The sequence below is a fragment of the Oncorhynchus clarkii genome, chromosome 21, assembly GCF_045791955.1.
Source record: "Oncorhynchus clarkii lewisi isolate Uvic-CL-2024 chromosome 21, UVic_Ocla_1.0, whole genome shotgun sequence".
Classification (NCBI taxonomy): Eukaryota; Metazoa; Chordata; class Actinopteri; order Salmoniformes; family Salmonidae; genus Oncorhynchus; species Oncorhynchus clarkii.
In genome coordinates, this window is record NC_092167.1 from 3394666 (window position 1) to 3416336 (window position 21671).

The following is a 21671-nucleotide window of genomic DNA, read 5'->3' on the forward strand; positions in this document are numbered from 1 at the left end:
GAGAGAGTGGATGCCTCCTAATGTTTTTAATGAGAGAGGGAGAGCAGCACAGCCAGAGACCAACTCATGCTGTTCAATAGCCCCCCCCTCACACACCCCCTCCTCCCCTAACACACCTGGAACCACATCCTGCATGTTCCACTGACTCTTGGCACAGAACAGAGCAGGTGCAGCTAAACACAACTTGTCATGTGATTTAGCTGTTCATTGTAGAGAGGGAGGCAGGGTGTCTGTCTGTCTGGTGTGAAAGCAGGACCCAGTAAGGCTACAGTGATCTGGGGTCAGTCATGCATCTCAGGTGACACCTTTGTCCCTATATAGTGCTATGGATTCTGATTGAAAGTAGTGCACTACGTAGGATTCTGGTTGAAAGTAGTGCACTATGTAGGATTCTGGTTGAAAGTAGTGCACTACGTAGGATTCTTGTTGAAAGTAGTGCACTATGTAGGATTCTGGTTGAAAGTAGTGCACTATGTAGGATTCTGGTTGAAAGTAGTGCACTATGTAGGATTCTGATTGAAAGTAGTGCACTACGTAAGATTCTGGTTGAAAGTAGTGCACTAGGTAGGGTTCTGGTTGAAAGTAGTGCACTATGTAGGGTTCTGGTTGAAAGTAGTGCACTAGGTAGGGTTCTGGTTGAAAGTAGTGCACTAGGTAGGGAATAGGGAGCCATTTGGGAGGCAGACAAAGTGTCTGCATTAATGGCCCAGAGGAAAAGCTCGGCTCGTTCAGATGTAGTTCCAGACGTCAGTTCACACCCCCTAATGACACACACCACACACACACACACGCACACACAGACACACACACACAGACACACACACACACACACACACACACACACACACACACACACACACACACACAGACACACACACACACACACACACACACACACACACACACACACACACACACACACACACACACACACACACACACACACACACACACACACACACACACACACACACACACACAACATCAAGTCTGTTTTGAAGTGCTGCATTATTCATTATTTGATGTATTTATACAGAGACAGACTCAGACAGCTGTATATACAGAGACAGACTCAGACAGCTGTATATACAGAGACAGACTCAGACAGCTGTTTATACAGAGACAGACTCAGACAGCTGTATATACAGAGACAGACTCAGACAGCTGTATATACAGAGACAGACTCAGACAGCTGTATATACAGAGACAGACTCAGACAGCTGTATATACAGAGACAGACTCAGACAGCTGTATATACAGAGACAGACTCAGACAGCTGTATATACAGAGACAGACTCAGACAGCTGTATATACAGAGACAGACTCAGACAGCTGTATATACAGAGACAGACTCAGACAGCTGTATATACAGAGACAGACTCAGACAGCTGTATATACAGAGACAGACTCAGACAGCTGTATATACAGAGACAGACTCAGACAGCTGTATATACAGAGACAGACTCAGACAGCTGTATATACAGAGACAGACTCAGACAGCTGTATATACAGAGACAGACTCAGACAGCTGTATATACAGAGACAGACTCAGACAGCTGTATATACAGAGACAGACTCAGACAGCTGTATATACAGAGACAGACTCAGACAGCTGTTTATACAGAGACAGACTCAGACAGCTGTATATACAGAGACAGACTCAGACAGCTGTATATACAGAGACAGACTCAGACAGCTGTATATACAGAGACAGACTCAGACAGCTGTATATACAGAGACAGACTCAGACAGCTGTATATACAGAGACAGACTCAGACAGCTGTATATACAGAGACAGACTCAGACAGCTGTATATACAGAGACAGACTCAGACAGCTGTATATACAGAGACAGACTCAGACAGCTGTATATACAGAGACAGACTCAGACAGCTGTATATACAGAGACAGACTCAGACAGCTGTATATACAGAGACAGACTCAGACAGCTGTATATACAGAGACAGACTCAGACAGCTGTATATACAGAGACAGACTCAGACAGCTGTATATACAGAGACAGACTCAGACAGCTGTATATACAGAGACAGACTCAGACAGCTGTATATACAGAGACAGACTCAGACAGCTGTATATACAGAGACAGACTCAGACAGCTGTATATACAGAGACAGACTCAGACAGCTGTATATACAGAGACAGACTCAGACAGCTGTATATACAGAGACAGACAGCTGTATATACAGAGACAGACTCAGACAGCTGTATATACAGAGACAGACTCAGACAGCTGTATATACAGAGACAGACTCAGACAGCTGTATATACAGAGACAGACTCAGACAGCTGTATATACAGAGACAGACTCAGACAGCTGTATATACAGAGACAGACTCAGACAGCTGTATATACAGAGACAGACTCAGACAGCTGTATATACAGAGACAGACTCAGACAGCTGTATATACAGAGACAGACTCAGACAGCTGTATATACAGAGACAGACTCAGACAGCTGTATATACAGAGACAGACTCAGACAGCTGTATATACAGAGACAGACTCAGACAGCTGTATATACAGAGACAGACTCAGACAGCTGTATATACAGAGACAGACTCAGACAGCTGTATATACAGAGACAGACTCAGACAGCTGTATATACAGAGACAGACTCAGACAGCTGTATATACAGAGACAGACTCAGACAGCTGTATATACAGAGACAGACTCAGACAGCTGTATATACAGAGACAGACTCAGACAGCTGTATATACAGAGACAGACTCAGACAGCTGTATATACAGAGACAGACTCAGACAGCTGTATATACAGAGACAGACTCAGACAGCTGTATATACAGAGACAGACTCAGACAGCTGTATATACAGAGACAGACTCAGACAGCTGTATATACAGAGACAGACTCAGACAGCTGTATATACAGAGACAGACTCAGACAGCTGTATATACAGAGACAGACTCAGACAGCTGTATATACAGAGACAGACTCAGACAGCTGTATATACAGAGACAGACTCAGACAGCTGTATATACAGAGACAGACTCAGACAGCTGTATATACAGAGACAGACTCAGACAGCTGTATATACAGAGACAGACTCAGACAGCTGTATATACAGAGACAGACTCAGACAGCTGTATATACAGAGACAGACTCAGACAGCTGTATATACAGAGACAGACTCAGACAGCTGTATATACAGAGACAGACTCAGACAGCTGTATATACAGAGACAGACTCAGACAGCTGTATATACAGAGACAGACTCAGACAGCTGTATATACAGAGACAGACTCAGACAGCTGTATATACAGAGACAGACTCAGACAGCTGTATATACAGAGACAGACTCAGACAGCTGTATATACAGAGACAGACTCAGACAGCTGTATATACAGAGACAGACTCAGACAGCTGTATATACAGAGACAGACTCAGACAGCTGTATATACAGAGACAGACTCAGACAGCTGTATATACAGAGACAGACTCAGACAGCTGTATATACAGAGACAGACTCAGACAGCTGTATATACAGAGACAGACTCAGACAGCTGTATATACAGAGACAGACTCAGACAGCTGTATATACAGAGACAGACTCAGACAGCTGTATATACAGAGACAGACTCAGACAGCTGTATATACAGAGACAGACTCAGACAGCTGTATATACAGAGACAGACTCAGACAGCTGTATATACAGAGACAGACTCAGACAGCTGTATATACAGAGACAGACTCAGACAGCTGTATATACAGAGACAGACTCAGACAGCTGTATATACAGAGACAGACTCAGACAGCTGTATATACAGAGACAGACTCAGACAGCTGTATATACAGAGACAGACTCAGACAGCTGTATATACAGAGACAGACTCAGACAGCTGTATATACAGAGACAGACTCAGACAGCTGTATATACAGAGACAGACTCAGACAGCTGTATATACAGAGACAGACTCAGACAGCTGTATATACAGAGACAGACTCAGACAGCTGTATATACAGAGACAGACTCAGACAGCTGTATATACAGAGACAGACTCAGACAGCTGTATATACAGAGACAGACTCAGACAGCTGTATATACAGAGACAGACTCAGACAGCTGTATATACAGAGACAGACTCAGACAGCTGTATATACAGAGACAGACTCAGACAGCTGTATATACAGAGACAGACTCAGACAGCTGTATATACAGAGACAGACTCAGACAGCTGTATATACAGAGACAGACTCAGACAGCTGTATATACAGAGACAGACTCAGACAGCTGTATATACAGAGACAGACTCAGACAGCTGTATATACAGAGACAGACTCAGACAGCTGTATATACAGAGACAGACTCAGACAGCTGTATATACAGAGACAGACTCAGACAGCTGTATATACAGAGACAGACTCAGACAGCTGTATATACAGAGACAGACTCAGACAGCTGTATATACAGAGACAGACTCAGACAGCTGTATATACAGAGACAGACTCAGACAGCTGTATATACAGAGACAGACTCAGACAGCTGTATATACAGAGACAGACTCAGACAGCTGTATATACAGAGACAGACTCAGACAGCTGTATATACAGAGACAGACTCAGACAGCTGTATATACAGAGACAGACTCAGACAGCTGTATATACAGAGACAGACTCAGACAGCTGTATATACAGAGACAGACTCAGACAGCTGTATATACAGAGACAGACTCAGACAGCTGTATATACAGAGACAGACTCAGACAGCTGTATATACAGAGACAGACTCAGACAGCTGTATATACAGAGACAGACTCAGACAGCTGTATATACAGAGACAGACTCAGACAGCTGTATATACAGAGACAGACTCAGACAGCTGTATATACAGAGACAGACTCAGACAGCTGTATATACAGAGACAGACTCAGACAGCTGTTATATACAGAGACAGACTCAGACAGCTGTATATACAGAGACAGACTCAGACAGCTGTATATACAGAGACAGACTCAGACAGCTGTATATACAGAGACAGACTCAGACAGCTGTATATACAGAGACAGACTCAGACAGCTGTATATACAGAGACAGACTCAGACAGCTGTACAGAGACAGACTGTATATACAGAGACAGCTGTATATACAGAGACAGACTCAGACAGCTGTATATACAGAGACAGACTCAGACAGCTGTATATACAGAGACAGACTCAGACAGCTGTATATACAGAGACAGACTCAGACAGCTGTATATACAGAGACAGACTCAGACAGCTGTATATACAGAGACAGACTCAGACAGCTGTATATACAGAGACAGACTCAGACAGCTGTATATACAGAGACAGACTCAGACAGCTGTATATACAGAGACAGACTCAGACAGCTGTATATACAGAGACAGACTCAGACAGCTGTATATACAGAGACAGACTCAGACAGCTGTATATACAGAGACAGACTCAGACAGCTGTATATACAGAGACAGACTCAGACAGCTGTATATACAGAGACAGACTCAGACAGCTGTATATACAGAGACAGACTCAGACAGCTGTATATACAGAGACAGACTCAGACAGCTGTATATACAGAGACAGACTCAGACAGCTGTATATACAGAGACAGACTCAGACAGCTGTATATACAGAGACAGACTCAGACAGCTGTATATACAGAGACAGACTCAGACAGCTGTATATACAGAGCTGACAGACTCAGACAGCTGTATATACAGAGACAGACTCAGACAGCTGTATATACAGAGACAGACTCAGACAGCTGTATATACAGAGACAGACTCAGACAGCTGTATATACAGAGACAGACTCAGACAGCTGTATATACAGAGACAGACTCAGACAGCTGTATATACAGAGACAGACTCAGACAGCTGTATATACAGAGACAGACTCAGACAGCTGTATATACAGAGACAGACTCAGACAGCTGTATATACAGAGACAGACTCAGACAGCTGTATATACAGAGACAGACTCAGACAGCTGTATATACAGAGACAGACTCAGACAGCTGTATATACAGAGACAGACTCAGACAGCTGTATATACAGAGACAGACTCAGACAGCTGTATATACAGAGACAGACTCAGACAGCTGTATATACAGAGACAGACTCAGACAGCTGTATATACAGAGACAGACTCAGACAGCTGTATATACAGAGACAGACTCAGACAGCTGTATATACAGAGACAGACTCAGACAGCTGTATATACAGAGACAGACTCAGACAGCTGTATATACAGAGACAGACTCAGACAGCTGTATATACAGAGACAGACTCAGACAGCTGTATATACAGAGACAGACTCAGACAGCTGTATATACAGAGACAGACTCAGACAGCTGTATATACAGAGACAGACTCAGACAGCTGTATATACAGAGACAGACTCAGACAGCTGTATATACAGAGACAGACTCAGACAGCTGTATATACAGAGACAGACTCAGACAGCTGTATATACAGAGACAGACTCAGACAGCTGTATATACAGAGACAGACTCAGACAGCTGTATATACAGAGACAGACTCAGACAGCTGTATATACAGAGACAGACTCAGACAGCTGTATATACAGAGACAGACTCAGACAGCTGTATATACAGAGACAGACTCAGACAGCTGTATATACAGAGACAGACTCAGACAGCTGTATATACAGAGACAGACTCAGACAGCTGTATATACAGAGACAGACTCAGACAGCTGTATATACAGAGACAGACTCAGACAGCTGTATATACAGAGACAGACTCAGACAGCTGTATATACAGAGACAGACTCAGACAGCTGTATATACAGAGACAGACTCAGACAGCTGTATATACAGAGACAGACTCAGACAGCTGTATATACAGAGACAGACTCAGACAGCTGTATATACAGAGACAGACTCAGACAGCTGTATATACAGAGACAGACTCAGACAGCTGTATATACAGAGACAGACTCAGACAGCTGTATATACAGAGACAGACTCAGACAGCTGTATATACAGAGACAGACTCAGACAGCTGTATATACAGAGACAGACTCAGACAGCTGTATATACAGAGACAGACTCAGACAGCTGTATATACAGAGACAGACTCAGACAGCTGTATATACAGAGACAGACTCAGACAGCTGTATATACAGAGACAGACTCAGACAGCTGTATATACAGAGACAGACTCAGACAGCTGTATATACAGAGACAGACTCAGACAGCTGTATATACAGAGACAGACTCAGACAGCTGTATATACAGAGACAGACTCAGACAGCTGTATATACAGAGACAGACTCAGACAGCTGTATATACAGAGACAGACTCAGACAGCTGTATATACAGAGACAGACTCAGACAGCTGTATATACAGAGACAGACTCAGACAGCTGTATATACAGAGACAGACTCAGACAGCTGTATATACAGAGACAGACTCAGACAGCTGTATATACAGAGACAGACTCAGACAGCTGTATATACAGAGACAGACTCAGACAGCTGTATATACAGAGACAGACTCAGACAGCTGTATATACAGAGACAGACTCAGACAGCTGTATATACAGAGACAGACTCAGACAGCTGTATATACAGAGACAGACTCAGACAGCTGTATATACAGAGACAGACTCAGACAGCTGTATATACAGAGACAGACTCAGACAGCTGTATATACAGAGACAGACTCAGACAGCTGTATATACAGAGACAGACTCAGACAGCTGTATATACAGAGACAGACTCAGACAGCTGTATATACAGAGACAGACTCAGACAGCTGTATATACAGAGACAGACTCAGACAGCTGTATATACAGAGACAGACTCAGACAGCTGTATATACAGAGACAGACTCAGACAGCTGTATATACAGAGACAGACTCAGACAGCTGTATATACAGAGACAGACTCAGACAGCTGTATATACAGAGACAGACTCAGACAGCTGTATATACAGAGACAGACTCAGACAGCTGTATATACAGAGACAGACTCAGACAGCTGTATATACAGAGACAGACTCAGACAGCTGTATATACAGAGACAGACTCAGACAGCTGTATATACAGAGACAGACTCAGACAGCTGTATATACAGAGACAGACTCAGACAGCTGTATATACAGAGACAGACTCAGACAGCTGTATATACAGAGACAGACTCAGACAGCTGTATATACAGAGACAGACTCAGACAGCTGTATATACAGAGACAGACTCAGACAGCTGTATATACAGAGACAGACTCAGACAGCTGTATATACAGAGACAGACTCAGACAGCTGTATATACAGAGACAGACTCAGACAGCTGTATATACAGAGACAGACTCAGACAGCTGTATATACAGAGACAGACTCAGACAGCTGTATATACAGAGACAGACTCAGACAGCTGTATATACAGAGACAGACTCAGACAGCTGTATATACAGAGACAGACTCAGACAGCTGTATATACAGAGACAGACTCAGACAGCTGTATATACAGAGACAGACTCAGACAGCTGTATATACAGAGACAGACTCAGACAGCTGTATATACAGAGACAGACTCAGACAGCTGTATATACAGAGACAGACTCAGACAGCTGTATATACAGAGACAGACTCAGACAGCTGTATATACAGAGACAGACTCAGACAGCTGTATATACAGAGACAGACTCAGACAGCTGTATATACAGAGACAGACAGACAGCTGTATATACAGAGACAGACTCAGACAGCTGTATATACAGAGACAGACTCAGACAGCTGTATATACAGAGACAGACTCAGACAGCTGTATATACAGAGACAGACTCAGACAGCTGTATATACAGAGACAGACTCAGACAGCTGTATATACAGAGACAGACTCAGACAGCTGTATATACAGAGACAGACTCAGACAGCTGTATATACAGAGACAGACTCAGACAGCTGTATATACAGAGACAGACTCAGACAGCTGTATATACAGAGACAGACTCAGACAGCTGTATATACAGAGACAGACTCAGACAGCTGTATATACAGAGACAGACTCAGACAGCTGTATATACAGAGACAGACTCAGACAGCTGTATATACAGAGACAGACTCAGACAGCTGTATATACAGAGACAGACTCAGACAGCTGTATATACAGAGACAGACTCAGACAGCTGTATATACAGAGACAGACTCAGACAGCTGTATATACAGAGACAGACTCAGACAGCTGTATATACAGAGACAGACTCAGACAGCTGTATATACAGAGACAGACTCAGACAGCTGTATATACAGAGACAGACTCAGACAGCTGTATATACAGAGACAGACTCAGACAGCTGTATATACAGAGACAGACTCAGACAGCTGTATATACAGAGACAGACTCAGACAGCTGTATATACAGCTGTATATACAGAGACAGACTCAGACAGCTGTATATACAGAGACAGACAGACAGCTGTATATACAGAGACAGACTCAGACAGCTGTATATACAGAGACAGACTCAGACAGCTGTATATACAGAGACAGACTCAGACAGCTGTATATACAGAGACAGACTCAGACAGCTGTATATACAGAGACAGACTCAGACAGCTGTATATACAGAGACAGACTCAGACAGCTGTATATACAGAGACAGACTCAGACAGCTGTATATACAGAGACAGACTCAGACAGCTGTATATACAGAGACAGACTCAGACAGCTGTATATACAGAGACAGACTCAGACAGCTGTATATACAGAGACAGACTCAGACAGCTGTATATACAGAGACAGACTCAGACAGCTGTATATACAGACAGACAGAGACAGACTCAGACAGCTGTATATACAGAGACAGACTCAGACAGCTGTATATACAGAGACAGACTCAGACAGCTGTATATACAGACAGCTGTATATACAGAGACAGACTCAGACAGCTGTATATACAGAGACAGACTCAGACAGCTGTATATACAGAGACAGACTCAGACAGCTGTATATACAGAGACAGACTCAGACAGCTGTATATACAGAGACAGACTCAGACAGCTGTATATACAGAGACAGACTCAGACAGCTGTATATACAGAGACAGACTCAGACAGCTGTATATACAGAGACAGACTCAGACAGCTGTATATACAGAGACAGACTCAGACAGCTGTATATACAGAGACAGACTCAGACAGCTGTTTATACAGAGACAGACTCAGACAGCTGTATATACAGAGACAGACTCAGACAGCTGTATATACAGAGACAGACTCAGACAGCTGTATATACAGAGACAGACTCAGACAGCTGTATATACAGAGACAGACTCAGACAGCTGTATATACAGAGACAGACTCAGACAGCTGTATATACAGAGACAGACTCAGACAGCTGTATATACAGAGACAGACTCAGACAGCTGTATATACAGAGACAGACTCAGACAGCTGTATATACAGAGACAGACTCAGACAGCTGTATATACAGAGACACACTCAGACAGCTGTATATACAGAGACAGACTCAGACAGCTGTATATACAGAGACAGACTCAGACAGCTGTATATACAGAGACAGACTCAGACAGCTGTATATACAGAGACAGACTCAGACAGCTGTATATACAGAGACAGACTCAGACAGCTGTATATACAGAGACAGACTCAGACAGCTGTATATACAGAGACAGACTCAGACAGCTGTATATACAGAGACAGACTCAGACAGCTGTATATACAGAGACAGACTCAGACAGCTGTATATACAGAGACAGACTCAGACAGCTGTATATACAGAGACAGAGATGGAAGAAATCCTAAAGTAGCCTACAATTAATTATCACCAATTAGTCCAAAACACACTCAGACAGCTGTATATACAGACACACACACACACACACACACACACACACACACACAGTTATAGAGACAGACACACACAGACGCAGAGACACACACAGAGATACACACAGAGATACACACACACAGACAGTTATAGAGACAGACGCACACACACAGAGAGAGACACACACAGACACATACTCAAAGACATACACACAAAGACATACAGACAGTTGTATATACAGACACAAACTCAGACTAGGAAATGAAACAGACATGCAGACAGACAGACACAACAATTGTGCCCTTGCCAGTCAGCATCTCCTGCATGCTAAATTGGGTGGCTGTGTTGAATAGTCAGCCTCTCCTGCATGCTAAGTGGGGTGGAGGCTGTGTTGAATAGTCAGCCTCTCCTGCATGCTAAGTGGGGTGGTGGCTGTGTTGAATAGTCAGCCTCTCCTGCATGCTAAGTGGGGTGGTGGCTGTGTTGAATAGTCAGCCTCTCCTGCATGCTAAATGGGGTGGAGGCTGTGTTGAATAGTCAGCCTCTCCTGCATGCTAAGTGGGGTGGAGGCTGTGTTGAATAGTCAGTCTCTCCTGCATGCTAAGTGGGGTGGTGGCTGTGTTGAATAGTCAGCCTCTCCTGCATGCTAAATGGGGTGGAGGCTGTGTTGAATAGTCAGCCTCTCCTGCATGCTAAGTGGGGTGGAGGCTGTGTTGAATAGTCAGTCTCTCCTGCATGCTAAGTGGGGTGGTGGCTGTGTTGAATAGTCAGCCTCTCCTGCATGCTAAATGGGGTGGAGGCTGTGTTGAATAGTCAGCCTCTCCTGCATGCTAAGTGGGGTGGAGGCTGTGTTGAATAGTCAGCCTCTCCTGCATGCTAAGTGGGGTGGAGGCTGTGTTGAATAGTCAGTCTCTCCTGCATGCTAAGTGGGGTGGAGGCTGTGTTGAATAGTCAGCCTCTCCTGCATGCTAAATGGGGTGGAGGCTGTGTTGAATAGTCAGCCTCTCCTGCATGCTAAGTGGGGTGGAGGCTGTGTTGAATAGTCAGCCTCTCCTGCATGCTAAGTGGGGTGGAGGCTGTGTTGAATAGTCAGCCTCTCCTGCATGCTAAGTGGGGTGGAGGCTGTGTTGAATAGTCAGCCTCTCCTGCATGCTAAGTGGGGTGGAGGCTGTGTTGAATAGTCATCCTCTCCTGCATGCTAAATGGGGTGGAGGCTGTGTTGAATAGTCATCCTCTCCTGCATGCTAAGTGGGGTGGAGGCTGTGTTGAATAGTCAGCCTCTCCTGCATGCTAAGTGGGGTGGAGGCTGAGTTGAATAGTCAGCCTCTCCTGCATGCTAAATGGGGTGGAGGCTGTGTTGAATAGTCATCCTCTCCTGCATGCTAAGTGGGGTGGAGGCTGTGTTGAATAGTCAGCCTCTCCTGCATGCTAAGTGGGGTGGAGGCCGTGTTGAATAGTCAGCCTCTCCTGCATGCTAAGTGGGGTGGAGGCTGTGTTGAATAGTCAGCCTCTCCTGCATGCTAAGTGGGGTGGAGGCTGTGTTGAATAGTCAGCCTCTCCTGCATGCTAAGTGGGGTGGAGGCTGTGTTGAATAGTCAGCCTCTCCTGCATGCTAAGTGGGGTGGAGGCTGTGTTGAATAGTCAGCCTCTCCTGCATGCTAAATGGGGTGGAGGCTGTGTTGAATAGTCATCCTCTCCTGCATGCTAAGTGGGGTGGAGGCTGTGTTGAATAGTCATCCTCTCCTGCATGCTAAGTGGGGTGGAGGCTGTGTTGAATAGTCAGCCTCTCCTGCATGCTAAATGGGGTGGAGGCTGTGTTGAATAGTCATCCTCTCCTGCATGCTAAGTGGGGTGGAGGCTGTGTTGAATAGTCAGCCTCTCCTGCATGCTAAGTGGGGTGGAGGCTGTGTTGAATAGTCAGCCTCTCCTGCATGCTAAGTGGGGTGGAGGCTGTGTTGAATAGTCAGCCTCTCCTGCATGCTAAGTGGGGTGGAGGCTGTGTTGAATAGTCAGCCTCTCCTGCATGCTAAGTGGGGTGGAGGCTGTGTTGAATAGTCAGCCTCTCCTGCATGCTAAGTGGGGTGGAGGCTGTGTTGAATAGTCAGCCTCTTCTGCATGCTAAGTGGGGTGGAGGCTGTGTTGAATAGTCAGTCTCTCCTGCATGCTAAGTGGGGTGGAGGCTGTGTTGAATAGTCAGTCTCTCCTGCATGCTAAGTGGGGTGGAGGCTGTGTTGAATAGTCAGTCTCTCCTGCATGCTAAGTGGGGTGGAGGCTGTGTTGAATAGTCAGTCTCTCCTGCATGCTAAGTGGGGTGGAGGCTGTGTTGAATAGTCAGCCTCTCCTGCATGCTAAGTGGGGTGGAGGCTGTGTTGAATAGTCAGCCTCTCCTGCATGCTAAGTGGGGTGGAGGCTGTGTTGAATAGTCAGCCTCTCCTGCATGCTAAGTGGGGTGGAGGCTGTGTGAGAGCTGTGTTGAATAGTCAGCCTCTCCTGCATGCTAAGTGGGGTGGAGGCTGTGTTGAATAGTCAGCCTCTCCTGCATGCTAAGTGGGGTGGAGGCTGTGTTGAATAGTCAGTCTCTCCTGCATGCTAAGTGGGGTGGAGGCTGTGTTGAATAGTCAGCCTCTCCTGCATGCTAAGTGGGGTGGAGGCTGTGTTGAATAGTCAGCCTCTTCTGCATGCTAAGTGGGGTGGAGGCTGTGTTGAATAGTCAGCCTCTCCTGCATGCTAAGTGGGGTGGAGGCTGTGTGAGAGCTGTGTTGAATAAAGAGGTGCTGATACACATTGATCAGAGTACCAGGAGTTCCACCCACATCTACACTCCACAGACAACATGATCCCTACAGGCCACCGTACACAACAGCCTCCATTACCATAAGCTGTAACTCACTATACCACCAGGGGAAAAGCATCATCAAGGCACTAAAACAATGGAGCCGAGTAGGAGGTGTAGTGAACGTGTGAGGGGTTGGCTAATCTGGCTTCAGGGGCCAAGAGTAAACCCTTAGAGTAAACCCTTAGAGTAAACCCTTAGGTGAATTACTGTGCATGGTGCTAGAATTAAGCAATGAGGCACGAGGAGGTGTGCTATATGGCCAATACACCACGGCTAATGGCTGTTCTTATGCACGACACAACGCGGAGTGCCTGGAAACAGCCCTTAGCCGTGGTATATTGGCCATGTACCACAAACCCCTGAGGTGCCTTATTGCTATTATAAACTGGTTACCAATGTAATTAGAGCAGTAAAAATAAATATGTTGTCATACCCGTAGTATACGGTCTGATATACCACGGCTGTCAGCCAATCAGCATTCAGGGCTCGACCCAGTCACCACCCAGTTTATAATGGAGTATAGGGGAGTGTTTAGGTGATTTATAATGGAGTATAGGGGAGTGTTTAGGTGATTTATAATGGAGTATAGGGGAGTGTTTATGTGATTTATAATGGAGTATAGGGGAGTGTTTATGTGATTTATAATGGAGTATAGGGGAGTGTTTAGGTGATTTATAATGGAGTATAGGGGAGTGTTTATGTGATTTATAATGGAGTATAGGGGAGTGTTTATGTGATTTATAATGGAGTATAGGGGAGTGTTTAGGTGATTTATAATGGAGTATAGGGGAGTGTTTAGGTGATTTATAATGGAGTATAGGGGAGTGTTTAGGTGATTTATAATGGAGTATAGGGGAGTGTTTAGGTGATTTATAATGGAGTATAGGGGAGTGTTTAGGTGATTTATAATGGAGTATAGGGGAGTGTTTATGTGATTTATAATGGAGTATAGGGGAGTGTTTATGTGATTTATAATGGAGTATATGGGGGTGTTTAGGTGATTTATAACGCTGGAGTGATTGTGACCATGACAGTCCGAAACCAGCCCTCCCATTGGCTGAGAGCCAGAGGTCACAGAGGTCGACACCTGCTGAGGCTCATGGGAACGCCACAGGTGGGAGCGAGAGGGGGCCGGGGGAGAGCCAGGCGGATACAGACATAATGGTACACAGACACGTACAAACGTACACACACACACACACACACACACACACACACACACACACACACACACACACACACACACACACATTCACAAAGAGCACTATAGCATGAGGACACACGTCTACAGTACTGCCAGTAGTTAAAACAGACAGGGGTGAAGGACTGAGATGGAGGAACCGTAAGAGTAAGAGAAGAACACAACAGATGAACATACATACTGGAGCACAGGGAGGGAGACAGAGAGACAGACAGACAGACAGACAGACAGACAGACAGACAGACAGACAGACAGACAGACAGACAGACAGGCAAAGGCAGACAGAAAGCCAGATAGATAGATAGACAGACAGGCAAACAGAAAGCCAGATAGATAGATAGACAGACAGACAGAAAGCCAGATAGATAGATAGACAGACAGACAGACAGACAGACAGACAGACAGACAGAGACGGACAGACAGGCAAAGGCAGACAGAAAGCCAGACAGACAGACAGAGGTTATATATTATTGTAGAGAACACACACTCTTACTTCTCCAGTTCATTGATTTTCTTGTCCTTGTCGTTTTTCTCATTCTCCATCTCTCTGAGGATCTCCAGCAATCGGTCCACCTCCACCTGGGCCTTCCCAGAATCCTCTCTGTGCCGAGTCACTTCCTGTTCCAGAGTAACGATGCGTTCTGACAGCTCCGTGTTGGCCTGGGCCTCAAGCATGGCATTCTGGGCCTGGACAGAGGGCAGGGGTCAGAGGTCAGTGGTTAGAGGTCACAATAAGAGTGCATGGTCACTGGTAGTGCGACATCACGCGAGTTTGGATTTTGCCCTGAGGCCTGAGCCCTATACAGCTGTTCTCAAGTCTGTCCTGCCTCCCTCTGGCCCTGAGGCCTAAGCCCTATACAGCTGTTCTCAGACCTGTCCTACCTCCCTCCTCTGTGTTAGTTGGAAGCAGCTCTAAGGCCTCCAACACTGACCTGAGGACAGGGAGGGCCACGCCTCCAACACTGACCTGAGGACAGGGAGGGCCATGCCTCCAACACTGACCCGAGGACAGGGAGGGCCATGCCTCCAACACTGACCCGAGGACAGGGAGGGCCATGCCTCCAACACTGACCCGAGGACAGGGAGGGCCATGCCTCCAACACTGACCCGAGGACAGGGAGTGCCACTCCTCCAACACTGACCTGAGGACAGGGAGGGCCACGCCTCCAACACTGACCTGAGAACAGGGAATGCCACGCCTCCAACACTGACCTGAGGACAGGAAGGGCCACGCCTCCAACACTGACCTGAGGACAGGAAGGGCCACGCCTCCAACACTGACCTGAGGACAGGAGGACCACGCCTCCAACACTGACCTGAGGACAGGGAGGGCCACACCTCCAACACTGACCTGAGACAGGGAGTGCCACGCCTCCAACACTGACCTGAGGACAGGGAGGGCCACGCCTCCAACACTGACCTGAGGACAGGGAGGGCCACGCCTCCAACACTGACCTGAGGACAGGGAGGGCCACGCCTCCAACACTGACCTGAGGACAGGGAGGGCCACGCCTACAACACTGACTTGAGGACAGGGAGGGCCACGCCTCCAACACTGACCAGAGGACAGGGAGGGCCACGCCTCCAACACTGACTTGAGGACAGGGAGGGCCACGCCTCCAACACTGACCTGAGGACAGGGAGGGCCACGCCTCCAACACTGACTTGAGGACAGGGAGGGCCACGCCTCCAACTTTATGTATGTTTCTCTTTCTTCTCCTAATTTCAGTTCCATGCAGGTCACGCCCACAGGCCACGCCCACAGGCCACGCCCGCAGGCCACGCCCAAACCCAACAGATACAAACCGTGCTAAGGTGGGGTTGAACGGAGACACACACACAGCTCACGACAGCCAGGCACCTGCTCTAATCATGGGAGAGGTGATGAGGGAATAGAGGGGGTATAGAGGGGTTAATCAAGGGGGTATAGAGGGGGAATAGAGGGGGTATAGAGGGGGTATATAGGGGGAATAGAGGGGGAATAGAGGGGGTATAGAGGGGGAATAGAGGGGGTATAGAGGGGGTATAGAGGGGGAAAAGAGGGGGTATAGAGGGGGTATATAGGGGGAATAGAGGGGGAATAGAGGGGGAATTAGAGGGGGAATAGAGGGGGTATAGAGTGGGAATTAGAGGGGGAATAGAGGGGGTATAGAGAGGGAATTAGAGGGGGAATACAGGGGGAATAGAGGGGGTGAGGGGTGAGAACAAGGGGTACACACGTAAGACCCAGCTGAGCTGGCTACCCTGCCCCTCCCCTGCCTTCCCCAGAGGTTAGCTGTCTGTGACGTCAAGGCCCAGTAGGAGAGGAAGAGGCTGGGTGTATGGGGCTGGTTAGGGGGCTGTCTAGGGGTCAGAGAAGAGGCTGGGTGTACGGGGCTGGTTAGGGGGCTGTCTAGGGGGAAGAGAAGAGGCTGGGTGTATGGGGCTGGTTAGGGGGCTGGTTAGGGGGCTGTCTAGGGGGAAGAGAAGAGGCTGGGTGTACGGGGCTGGTTAGGGGGCTGTCTAGGGGGCAGAGAAGAGGCTGGGTGTACGGGGCTGGTTAGGGGGCTGTCTAGGGGACAGAGAAGAGGCTGGGTGTATGGGGCTGGTTAGGGGGCTGGTTAGGGGGCTGTCTAGGGGGAAGAGAAGAGGCTGGGTGTACGGGGCTGGTTAGGGGGATGTCTAGGGGGAAGAGAAGAGGCTGGGTGTACGGGGCTGGTTAGGGGGCTGGTTAGGGGGCTGTCTAGGGGACAGAGAAGAGGCTGGGTGTACGGGGCTGGTTAGGGGGATGGTTAGGGGGCTGTCTAGGGGGAAGAGAAGAGGCTGGGTCTATGGGGCTGGTTAGGGGGCTGGTTAGGGGGCTGTCTAGGGGGAAGAGAAGAGGCTGGGTGTACGGGGCTGGTTAGGGGGATGTCTAGGGGGCAGAGAAGAGGCTGGGTGTACGGGGCTGGTTAGGGGGCTGTCTAGGGGACAGAGAAGAGGCTGGGTGTATGGGGCTGGTTAGGGGGCTGGTTAGGGGGCTGTCTAGGGGGAAGAGAAGAGGCTGGGTGTATGGGGCTGGTTAGGGGGATGTCTAGGGGGAAGAGAAGAGGCTGGGTGTACGGGGCTGGTTAGGGGGCTGTCTAGGGGACAGAGAAGAGGCTGGGTGTACGGGGCTGGTTAGGGGGATGTCTAGGGGGCAGAGAAGAGGCTGGGTGTATGGGGCTGGTTAGGGGGCTGGTTAGGGGGCTGTCTAGGGGGAAGAGAAGAGGCTGGGCGTACGGGGCTGGTTAGGGGGATGTCTAGGGGGCAGAGAAGAGGCTGGGTGTACGGGGATGGTTAGGGGGCTGTCTAGGGGACAGAGAAGAGGCTGGGTGTATGGGGCTGGTTAGGGGGCTGATTAGGGGGCTGTCTAGGGGGAAGAGAAGAGGCTGGGTGTACGGGGCTGGTTAGGGGGATGTCTAGGGGGAAGAGAAGAGGCTGGGTGTACGGGGCTGGTTAGGGGGCTGTCTAGGGGACAAAGAAGAGGCTGGGTGTACGGGGCTGGTTAGGGGGATGTCTAGGGGGCAGAGAAGAGGCTGGGTGTATGGGGCTGGTTAGGGGGCTGGTTAGGGGGCTGTCTAGGGGGAAGAGAAGAGGCTGGGTGTACGGGGCTGGTTAGGGGGCTGGTTAGGGGGCTGTCTAGGGGACAGAGAAGAGGCTGGGTGTATGGGGCTGGTTAGGGGGCTGGTTAGGGGGCTGTCTAGGGGGAAGAGAAGAGGCTGGGTGTACGGGGCTGGTTAGGGGGCTGGTTAGGGGGCTGTCTAGGGGACAGAGAAGAGGCTGGGTGTATGGGGCTGGTTAGGGGGCTGGTTAGGGGGCTGTCTAGGGGACAGAGAAGAGGCTGGGTGTATGGGGCTGGTTAGGGGGCTGGCTAGGGGGAAGAGAAGAGGCTGGGTGTACGGGGCTGGTTAGGGGGATGTCTAGGGGGAAGAGAAGAGGCTGGGTGTATGGGGCTGGTTAGGGGGCTGTCTAGGGGGAAGAGAAGAGGCTGGGTGTATGGGGCTGGTTAGGGGGCTGTCTAGGGGGAAGAGAAGAGGCCGGGTGTACGGGCTGGTTAGGGGGCTGTCTAGGGGGCAGAGAAGAGGCTGGGTGTAGGGGGCTGGTTAGGGGGATGTCTAGGGGGCAGAGAAGAGGCTGGGTGTATGGGGCTGGTTAGGGGGCTGGTTAGGGGGCTGTCTAGGGGGAAGAGAAGAGGCTGGGTGTATGGGGCTGGTTAGGGGGCTGTCTAGGGGGAAGAGAAGAGGCTGGGTGTATGGGGCTGGTTAGGGGGCTGGTTAGGGGGCTGTCTAGGGGGAAGAGAAGAGGCTGGGTGTATGGGGCTGGTTAGGGGGCTGGTTAGGGGGCTGTCTAGGGGGAAGAGAAGAGGCTGGGTGTACAGGGCTGGTTAGGGGGCTGTCTAGGGGGCAGAGAAGAGGCTGGGTGTATGGGGCTGGTTAGGGGGCTGGTTAGGGGGCTGGTTAGGGGGCTGTCTAGGGGACAGAGAAGAGGCTGGGTGTATGGGGCTGGTTAGGGGGCTGTCTAGGGGGAAGAGAAATGGCTGGGTGTACGGGGCTGGTTAGGGGGCTGGTTAGGGGGCTGGTTAGGGGGCAGAGAAGAGGCTGGGTGTATGGGGCTGGTTAGGGGGCTGGTTAGGGGGCTGTCTAGGGGGAAGAGAAGAGGCTGGGTGTATGGGGCTGGTTAGGGGGCTGTCTAGGGGGAAGAGAAGAGGCTGGGTGTACGGGGCTGGTTAGGGGGCTGTCTAGGAGGCTGTCTAGGGGGAAGAGAAGAGGCTGGGTGTACGGGGCTGGTTAGGGGGCTGGTTAGGGGGAAGAGAAGAGGCTGGGTGTATGGGGCTGGTTAGGGGGCTGTCTAGGGGGCAGAGAAGAGGCTGGGTGTACGGGGCTGGTTAGGGGGCTGGTTAGGGGGCTGTCTAGGGGGAAGAGAAGAGGCTGGGTGTATGGGGCTGGTTAGGGGGCTGGTTAGGGGGCTGTCTAGGGGGCAGAGAAGAGGCTGGGTGGTTAGGGGGCTGGTTAGGGGGCTGTCTAGGGGGCAGAGAAGAGGCTGCGTGTACGGGGCTGGTTAGGGGGCTGGTTAGGGGGCTGGTTAGGGGGCTGTCTAGGGGACAGAGAAGAGGCTGGGTGTACGGGGCTGGTTAGGGGGCTGGTTAGGGGGCTGGTTAGGGGGCAGAGAAGAGGCTGGGTGTATGGGGCTGGTTAGGGGGCTGGTTAGGGGGCTGTCTAGGGGGAAGAGAAGAGGCTGGGTGTATGGGGCTGGTTAGGGGGCTGTCTAGGGGGAAGAGAAGAGGCTGGGTGTACGGGGCTGGTTAGGGGGCTGTCTAGGAGGCTGTCTAGGGGGAAGAGAAGAGGCTGGGTGTACGGGGCTGGTTAGGGGGCTGGTTAGGGGGAAGAGAAGAGGCTGGGTGTATGGGGCTGGTTAGGGGGCTGTCTAGGGGGCAGAGAAGAGGCTGGGTGTACGGGGCTGGTTAGGGGGCTGGTTAGGGGGCTGTCTAGGGGGCAGAGAAGAGGCTGGGTGTACGGGGCTGGTTAGGGGGCTGGTTAGGGGGCTGTCTAGGGGGAAGAGAAGAGGCTGGGTGTATGGGGCTGGTTAGGGGGCTGGTTAGGGGGCTGTCTAGGGGGCAGAGAAGAGGCTGGGTGGTTAGGGGGCTGGTTAGGGGGCTGTCTAGGGGGCAGAGAAGAGGCTGGGTGTATGGGGCTGGTTAGGGGGATGTCTAGGGGGAAGAGAAGAGGCTGGGTGTACGGGGCTGGTTAGGGGGCTGGTTAGGGGGCTGTCTAGGGGGAAGAGAAGAGGCTGGGTGTACGGGGCTGGTTAGGGGGCTGTCTAGGGGGCAGAGAAGAGGCTGGGTGTATGGGGCTGGTTAGGGGGCTGGTTAGGGGGCTGGTTAGGGGGATGTCTAGGGGGCTGGTTAGGGGGCTGTCTAGGGGGCAGAGAAGAGGCTGGGTGTACGGGGCTGGTTAGTGGGCTGGTTAGGGGGCTGTCTAGAGGGAAGAGAAGAGGCTGGGTGTATGGGGCTGGTTAGGGGGCTGTCTAGGGGGCAGAGAAGAGGCTGGGTGTACGGGGCTGGTTAGGGGGATGTCTAGGGGGAAGAGAAGAGGCTGGGTTAATGGGGCTGGTTAGGGAGCTGTCTAGGGGGAAGAGAAGAGGCTGGGTGTATGGGGCTGGTTAGGGGGCTGTCTAGGGGACAGAGAAGAGGCTGGGTGTACGGGGCTGGTTAGGGGGCTGTCTAGGGGGAAGAGAAGAGGCTGGGTGTATGGGGCTGGTTAGGGGGATGTCTAGGGGGAAGAGAAGAGGCTGGGTGTACGGGGCTGGTTGGGGGCTGGTTAGGGGGCTGTCTAGGGGACAGAGAAGAGGCTGGGTGTATGGGGCTGGTTAGGGGGCTGTCTAGAGGGAAGAGAAGAGGCTGGGTGTACGGGGCTGGTTAGGGGGATGTCTAGGGGGCAGAGAAGAGGCTGGGTGTATGGGGCTGGTTAGGGGGATGGTTAGGGGGCTGGTTAGGGGGCTGTCTAGGGGACAGAGAAGAGGCTGGGTGTACGGGGCTGGTTAGGGGGCTGGTTAGGGGGCTGGTTAGGGGGCAGAGAAGAGGCTGGGTGTATGGGGCTGGTTAGGGGGCTGGTTAGGGGGCTGTCTAGGGGGAAGAGAAGAGGCTGGGTGTATGGGGCTGGTTAGGGGGCTGTCTAGGGGGAAGAGAAGAGGCTGGGTGTACGGGGCTGGTTAGGGGGCTGTCTAGGAGGCTGTCTAGGGGGAAGAGAAGAGGCTGGGTGTACGGGGCTGGTTAGGGGGCTGGTTAGGGGGAAGAGAAGAGGCTGGGTGTATGGGGCTGGTTAGGGGG

At 49.8% G+C, this 21671-nt stretch overlaps 1 protein-coding gene across 1 annotated transcript in view; it reads right to left on the minus strand.

Annotated features, from left to right (window-relative positions):
* LOC139379638 (ELKS/Rab6-interacting/CAST family member 1-like) overlaps nucleotides 1–21671 on the minus strand; it is a 319125-nt gene that overhangs the window by 98931 nt on the left and 198523 nt on the right. The window contains exon 16 of the mRNA XM_071122447.1: nucleotides 15339–15532. Coding sequence (XP_070978548.1) covers nucleotides 15339–15532 — 194 coding nt within the window. The remainder of the gene's footprint in view (nucleotides 1–15338; nucleotides 15533–21671) is intronic.